We start from the raw sequence: 8,472 nt of genomic DNA on the forward strand, positions 1-8,472 counted from the left end.
CAGAAACTGTTACACAATATAAACATTTTGCCACTTTGGTCTTTCAGGTCAGGTATTCTGTTCATAGCAACTACACAAAAGTGATTAGCACAGGTACTCAGACCTGTGAGCTCTCAGGAGCTTTATCGTGAACCAGTGATGTTGACCACCACTCAAAGGCCAGGATCTGAGAGGCTTAGGTGGGTTCAAAGGAACCGAGCTTCTTTCGGGGCTGGCCATCTTGCCCTGAGTTCTCTGACTCTGAAGAGAAAGTTAGCTGTTAACGTTTTGACCGTTTAGGTGGGGCTTCTATTTAGAACTTAGAATTGAGAGTGCCGGGCCACAGAGGGCAGAAGAATTGGGGAGGGTGGCAGCTTCCAAGAAGGGCAAAAGGAATGACACTCTCAGGACTCCAAAGAGAAAGACAACCACCCCACTTTCCCTTCTGAACCGCAAATCAACAAGTCCAAGAGTTACTTCTTTTTCCAATGGAAATTTTAGAGAAAGATATGAAAACCTGACTCTCTGCCTGCTACTATCTTGAGTAATAACACCATTGAAACTAATTTTCAAAGAGGAATTTCTTTTTATAGTTTTCAAGTGTCGATTTCCTGAAAGATTTTATAGTATGATCTTCCTTTAAAAGACAATTGATGAATCTCACAGGTCAACCCTGTTTGTTTATTTATTTGAAGTTAGTTTTAATTTTATTTTTAGGAAGGGTCTTGTGTAACCCAGGCTGTGTAGGGAAGGATGGCTTTAAACACTTAATCCTCCGGCCTCCACCTCCAGAGCCCTGGGATTATAGGCATGTATCAACACTCCTAGCTAAGTCAACTCTTGATTGTTTGAAAATGTTTGCATACAAACTTCAGCACTGTTTCCTTATTGACCACTCCGGTCAGTTCTAGTTAATTTCTCACACTGTTGAGATACAAAGTGATCTGAGTGTTTCTGTGTGTCCTGGCCATTTCTCAGCTAGTCTGTTTCCTTTGCAGAGAATGTTCTGGAAACAGCTTTAAATTCTAAACACATAAACACCACCTCTGCTCTGGCTCCCAGGAAGATCTGGGGAAAGGCAGCTTTGGTTATATAATTCTGAGAAACGTTGTTGTCTCTGGGGTGCCTACTATTAGGGTTAACTTATTGCTGTAAATTTTCTTTAATTTATTTGAGTGCACGGCATGTGAAATTTTTTACTGACAGCTGAAAACAATCCAAGTTTCCGATTTATCTCTCCATTTTTGCCAGAAGCAGCTGACTGGTAGGTAAAACAGTACACTAGCCAGCTTGGTGCCACTCTGATTGTCTTAGGGCCTTTCCCCCCTTTACAGCCCAATAGGCATACACCTCTTAAATTAACAAGGATAAAACAATTTCTTAGTGAAATTTTTTGCCATAGCAATACAAAAACAAGATTAAAAGGGGGGTTTTCTCCCCTAGCATTTTGTCTTAAGCACAACTAATGATCCTCATGAATGGGAGTGACTAGAATCTATGCAAAGCAGCTGCCACGCTCACCTGGAGCCTTTACCTATGTTCTTATTTGAACGGGGGAGGAGGGTGGTAAGCAAAGCTTTGAATAGTGAACAATCACACCAGCAGAAAGAATTTACAAAATGCTTTCTGAGTGCTAGTAATGAAGAAGCTGAGCACTGAAAACAAAGACAAAGGCCACGTCCTTGTCCCACAGACACCAGAGTCCAGATGAGGTAAGGCTGCTGCCTAGCTGAGATGTCTTTGACATAGGGGACCAGAACAAACAAAATGCACTGTGGAGGAGGGGGCAGACTACACAGAGCAAATGATCATGAGCATCCTCAGACAGGAAAAGACCACAAGCAAACAAGACACTGTTTTAAGAAAATAGACCCAAAAAGCTGATCTTGGAAATCAAATATGTAATGGCAGAAAAGAAAAAAAAAAATGAACATAAGTTTTGGAAGACAAGCAGAAGAAATTTCCCAGAAGGCAGTGCAAAGGTCTCAGCACTCTGGAGGCAGGAGGAGCATGAGTGTAAAGCCAACTGGGCTTCCCAGTGAGTTCTAAGCCAGCCTGGGCTACACGGCAAGACCATGGTGGGGGGGGGGGGTGGGGGTGGCAAGAAACAGTGTAAAATTTAAAAAATACAAATCAGAGTCCACAATCTTACTAAACCTGTGTTTTCTTTCTCAGACTAGATGTTTGTGACTTATTAGTAAGTTGTGGAAAAAACTCAAAAGTCCCAACCACCATTTTTAAATGAATTAGGAAATAAGACGGCCACTGCACACGGTTAGGAGTGTCCTGCCGTGAGCCCGACAATACACGCATACTCACAGGTTCATAATATAAATTCTAGTCTGAAGCGTGAGGGGGGCAGCATTGGGGATGGAACCCGACGTGTGGCCACATCCCCAGCCGTTCTTTTGATGACTTTGAGGCAGGCAGTCTCACCTTAGACCTGGCCTGCAGAGAACTCTGTAATCCACAGCCACCTCCCACTCCAGGTGACCCTCCACCTTGGCCTCCTGGGTGCTGGAATCACAGTTAACAACCACCACACTGAGTTCCCCCAAATCATTTTTTAATCACTTTAAGCCAGATGATAATTGCTTTGAGTCTTCTTTTTTTTTAAAGTGAGGTTTTAATGAACCTTATTTTAAAACAAATTAGACATGTTGACAGCTGGTAAAAACATTCCATTGTCATTCTCCTCCAGACTCCACTATCAGGTGAGAAGAATGTGTCCTCCTGGACTAGCGAAACCTAAATTCACCTTGTATTCATATAACCAACTCTGTAATAAAGCCAGGGTGAGGGGGCGGGGGGGGGGGGGGGAGAACAACACAAAATAGACCAGAACTTGCACCCTCATAATGTGGAACCCTGCTGACACTTAGGGATCTGTCTTGCTAATTTTGTATGGCTGTCAATAATACTTAAAATTTCTTCAACAGAGGAACCATTCTGGAAACATGCATCATATGACGTGTGAACTGGAACACACTGTAGTTGGCTAGGAAGTGTTCATACATTTTCCATGGTCCACTGTGCACCTTGCAATATGGGTAGAAATGAACAATGTTTATGCTCCCTTACTACGAGCCTATAGTCTACCCAGTTTGCCTTTTTTTTTTTTTTTTTTTTTTTTTTTTTGACAGAATCTCATCATTAGCCCTTCCTAGCCTAGAACTCACTATATAAACCAGGCTAGCCTCAAACTCACAAAGATCCCCCTGCCTCTGCTTCCCAAAGCTGGGATCAAAGTCCCAGTCAGACTGCTCTTTTTCCTTCTCAGCTAGGACTAGATATGAACATCAATATGATGCTTCACTTCCAATTTACTGACATAAAATTCTAACAGCATCTCCTCAGGAATGTGTTTTATTATATTACTTTGCTGATAGCAGTAAGAGTCAGATCCATATCCCAACGACTTACATCTTTTAAAACTACTACTATCATCCAGGGTAGATGTAAAAACAAGTGAGTCTTCCTATACTGATATTAAAAGACATAATAATATTTATTTAAATATAGAGAAGCAAGATACATGCTTCTGTGTATATGTACAGATATATTCCTATACAGACATGGTAACACTGGCCTGTGATCCAGCACCTGGGAAACAAAGGCAGAGGATTGAGAGTTCAAGGACAGCCCCCACGATTGTCAAGACTAGCATGAGCTACATGAGACCCTGTCTCATAAAAACCAAAATGAACAGAATAAAATAGAGTAAGAGGGTGTGGAGGTAAGGACGGTACCAGCAGAGCTGAGAAGATTCTGCCTGGCATATTTCACCCAGATGGACAAACTGGGGATTCTCATTCAATCCCCACCCCAGGCAAATTCCCTTGCCAGGGCATCCCACTCCTCACCCTATATTCCTACACCGAGACTTGCCCAGAAGCAGTCTCCAGGAATACTTTTTCCTTAACGAAGGACTTTGGCCTCATCTTGCAAAGTAAACCTACATAAGAGCAGCCTGATGCCAGCTACCTCAGCACGCTGCCTACCTTGGGTGGCAACTATAGCCCTTGTCATATGGCAGCTGTGTGTGGGGGCCTGGGCACAAGAAGAAGCAGTGCACAGTACCTGCCCTCAGTGCACAGCAAGACAGGAGCAGGGAACTGACAAACACACACCTCTGCAATCACCACAGTGCATGTACAATGTTTTCCTCTTTTTCCCACAACTCCTGGGCCAAGCCTGGTACTGGCAGGAACTTTGTGTGTCTCTAACAGCAGTACCACGACATTACAAGAAATGAGCCAGACAAGTCTTGGCACTTCACATGGATGAATGGTCTGAAAGGCCAGCTAAGGACCTGCCCGCATGCAGAGTTATAATGCTGGAATTTCAGCATCAAACCAAACATCTTTGGCCTGAGAAGTCCTCTGATCTTTTGGTCTTCCCTAACACTATCCCCTAAAAGAAAGATACGAAAGTGAAGCCTGTTCATTTTCCTCGAAGTCATTGTACTTATTCTCCCTTGTTCTTACTGGTAAGACTGAAAACCTTGACCATTTGGAGCTTCTGTGAATGCATGGGTAATCTTTTGCAACTTCAGAAAAACACTACTTCTCAACCTGACAACAAGTTGCCAATATTTATGGAAGGATTTCTTACACTTCAAACCTGGGAATTCCTGGAAGATTTAATTACATTCTCAGTATTCTACCCACTCACCCTTGTCCTGGCCTGAGCTCTATCACAAAAAAAAAAAAAAATCGACAGACATGAATTGCAAATATACCATAAAGCACAGATGTGATTCCCAAGCCACAGCCCAAGGGAGGAATTGTTTCTATTTTTAAATGCACTGTTGCTTTAAGGGGAACTTCCTGGAAGAAATACGAAACCAGCTGCAGAGTGGACATCAAAATGCACTTGGTGTCTTCATTCTGGCAAAGACAGTCATCCTGACCTGAACAGAGGCCTGTTGTGTAGTGTTATCTCAGTAAGTACCTGGGCAGACTCATCTGCCACATGAAAAATCGAATCTGTCAGTCCAGAACAATAGAGCACCCCACAGTTCCATGCAATTCTTACAGCTCCAGATAAGGGTCTACCCAAGTAAACATGCCAATGGATAAATGCCCAGATCATATTCTACAAATCTTCACTTAAAAGATCTAATACAGTGGCCATAAGAATGACCAAGTGATAGTTTAGCATTTACCACCAACTATCCAGAGTTATCAATTCTCTTCAAATTCCACAAAACTAAACCTTTTTCTATACACAAATGATGAGGCTTCACTTCCTTCAACAGTGGATGACATTGGCATTCCTTAGGGTTTAAAAGTGGCCAGAGGAGCCAATGCCAGTGGTTGGGAGCACATGCCCAGCATGGATCTGGGCTCCATCCCCAGCATCTCAGAATGAATGGATGAGCGGACTAATGAATGAATGAACACATTCACTCTCACACACATATACACACAAACAAACACATTCATGGTTGAAAATATTTAAAGAATAGGGATGAGTGATAACTGGGTACCAACCCATAAAGTAAAATTGAAGCCTTAGCTTCCTAAAAGGAAATAAAATAGTCCACCTGTTCCCCAGGCTGCCTTGAAGAACCAGAGCCAAAGAAATAGTCTTCTGAAATAATATAACAAGATCCAGTTTTGAAAAAAAAAAAAAAAGATATATGATAGAGGCATCTATTAAATCTGTAAATTTATTTATGCCCATCATAAAATATACCACCTACACTGCTATCCATAGGTCTAAATATACTGTAAATATTTTAACGTGTCTAAAAATACTGTCCAAGGATACATCCATTTCTATAAAAGTATTTGACACATCTTTAAAATAACTTAGCCATTAAATGTCACTATAAGAATCTCCAGGGAAAAGCAGAATGTTTGCAAAGAGAATGAAACATGCTAGGCTCAACACTAAAAGCAAAGAATCCCCAATCTTCTCCCTCATAACAGTCTTACCCCAAATTTAGCAAGGCTGGGCTGTAACACAGCTCGATTATAGAAGGAAGCAGCTGCCTCGGTTAGCAATAAAGTAACAACCCCTACTTCACAGTCTGTTTGAAGGAAACTCTGAAGAGCAAAATTCACTCATTATGTAGAGCATCAATCAACAGGTGATGTTCAGAGACAAACTCATACTCATTTCCAAGCTGAATTTGAATCTCGGTTTTCTTTTCTGTTTTTACAAGCTCCTACAATGCCATACTGAATGAATTCCAACCTATTTCTTCTCAGGGGCTTACCAGAAAAATGCCAAATATTCACATTATTTTAGGGCATTTCCCCATACCATTGCATGGAACACAGAAGAATTAATAAGGATCCCACAGTTACGACTTTTCAAATGCAAATGCCTTGCCATCAAGAAAATGCAGCCCCCCTTCTAGACATTCCCCATCCCCGTGTCTAAACAGCTCCAGATCAGGGCTCTATTTGTTTCCTTAAAAATAAAAATCCCTGCATTAATTTCAGACACCATCTCAACTCACCGCCTCCAACAACCTAAAGATTTTTAAAGACCTAGCCTTGTACCAGGGTGTTTAATTTATCGGCTCCCGGCCCCCCTTTCACATACAACATCCCTAAGCAGTTCTGCTAATGGGGGCAAATAAGCTAGCGTAAGAATCGCTGGCGCTGGACTCCATCAATACGACCTTGGGTTGGTCATTTGCACGCTTCAGACATCGGTTTTACTATCTGTAAAATGTGGCCTGTTCTACACATCTCCAGGGCTCCATCAGGTCCCTTCTGGGAGCCTGGAAGTCAGGAGTGCTGACTCTGGCCAGGATTCCCTGCCTAGGGGACACCGCTCTGGATGAGAAGGGACAAGAAGAGAGGGACACAGAGAGAGGAGGGGGACCCTGCACTTGCAACCGCTTCCCATATGAGCGTGGGACAAACTTGAAGCCACCTCGCTAACAATGGGAGAGCGCACTCGGGTTTTCCTGGCTCAAACTTGGCAGGAGCCGGCGGGGTGGGATTTACCTTTCTCCCTGCTTGGTGTTGGAAGGAGGAGGGTGCAGGACCGTCTGGTTCCCTTCCATCTCCACCACGCACTTGGTGTTCAGCTCCAGCTCTGAAAGCACAGGGGCAGGGAGACGTTGTAAAGTGGAGCATCGGCGACCGCAGCCGGCGCGCGTGGCTTCGTCCCGGCAGGCAAGGAGACGGCGCCCCCGGCACATAGTGGCCGCGGCCGGAGCCTGGGCGCCGCCTCCACCAGGGGCCACGCCGGGCCACCCCGGTGTCCCCGACCCCCGCCGCCCAGCAGTTTGCAAAGTTGCATTCCCCCACCCCCGCCCTCGGCCGGAGCAGAAATGCAAAAGGAGTTGGGGAAAGCGGCTCACCTCTTCGGTTCATGGGCCGGACCCGGACGGCAACTTTTACCTTCGTATCCGACATGTTGGCGGCGCCCTGCTCCGCCCGACGCGGCCCCTTCAAGCGCCGCGCCGCCGCCGCCGCAGCCGCAGCCGCGCGCCCCCCGAGCGCGGCCGCCGCCGCTCCGCCGAGAGCTCCGAGACGCTGCGCCGAGGCGCGCGGGCCATCCCGGGGGAGCGCGACGCGGGGCACGGCCGGACCCGGGGAGGGGCGGGCGCGGGGCGGGGCGCGGCAGCGGGAGGAGGCCGCGGGCCCAGGCGCCGCTCTAGCCGCTCGGGCCGGGCCGTGCGCGCAGCACCGCGGCCCCTCGCGGCCACCGGGAGCCGGGCAGCGTCGCCATCTTCAGCCCCGGGGGCCGCACCCGGGATGTAAGGCCGCTGCAAACGCGAGCTGGGAGCCGGGCAGGGACGTTTTATGGAGGCGATCGGCCCCGGGCTCCGGACACCCGGAACCCGGAAAGGGGCGTTTTACAAAGGCGATCGGCCCCGGGCTCCCGGCACCTGGGACCAGGGAAGGGGCGTTATACAAAGGCAAGCGGCCCCGGGCTCTGGGCAGCTGGGACCCGGGAAGGGGCGCCCTGCAAAGGCGATCGGCCTTGGGCTCTGAGCAGCTGGGCCTGGAGAAGAGTACCGTTGCTTTCCCTGCTCAGGAGCCTATGGGAACCTCACGGGCACCGCATGGAGCTCGAGTCACCTTCAGGGACAGCTGTCACCCTCACAGCCAGGGCACTGAGGCGGTATGAGGGGCTTGGAACGGATGCCGGGCGCTCAGGCCTAACCCACGCCATCCATTCGCCTCCCCCAAAATCCCCAGCGCGCCGCCTCCCGGCGCCCCACACCGAGCTTTAGAGTAGTATTTTAAGATCTTTGTGGTGAACCGAGATTAGGGATGAATTTGAAATGGACCACCGAAACCGTGTGTTTGTAAATACTGCGCTTATTTTCTTTCCCTTGCGCCCTTGCAATGGGAGGGGTCCGGAGGGCGGGGAGGCTTCATTAACTCTTACGTAAGAATGTAACCGCAACGCGGTGGGTGCTTTGGCCAAAGCCAGACCTCCCAGCCTGGGAGGAACCGAGGGAAGCAGATTCACTGTTTGGTTCAACAAGTGCTGGAGGGCGGCGCTTACTTTGGGCCA

General features: G+C 47.2%; 1 protein-coding gene across 1 annotated transcript in view; it reads right to left on the reverse strand.

Annotated features, from left to right (window-relative positions):
* Positions 1-7,542, reverse strand: part of Kif13a (kinesin family member 13A) — a 185,282-nt gene extending 177,740 nt beyond the window's left edge. Inside the window, 2 exon segments of the mRNA XM_036186987.1 lie at positions 6,948-7,038; positions 7,307-7,542. Coding sequence (XP_036042880.1) covers positions 6,948-7,038; positions 7,307-7,361 — 146 coding nt within the window. The 5' untranslated portion in view covers positions 7,362-7,542.
* Between the last annotated feature and the right edge of the window lie 930 nt (positions 7,543-8,472).

This window comes from Onychomys torridus, chromosome 5 (genome assembly GCF_903995425.1).
Source record: "Onychomys torridus chromosome 5, mOncTor1.1, whole genome shotgun sequence".
NCBI lineage: Eukaryota > Metazoa > Chordata > Mammalia > Rodentia > Cricetidae > Onychomys > Onychomys torridus.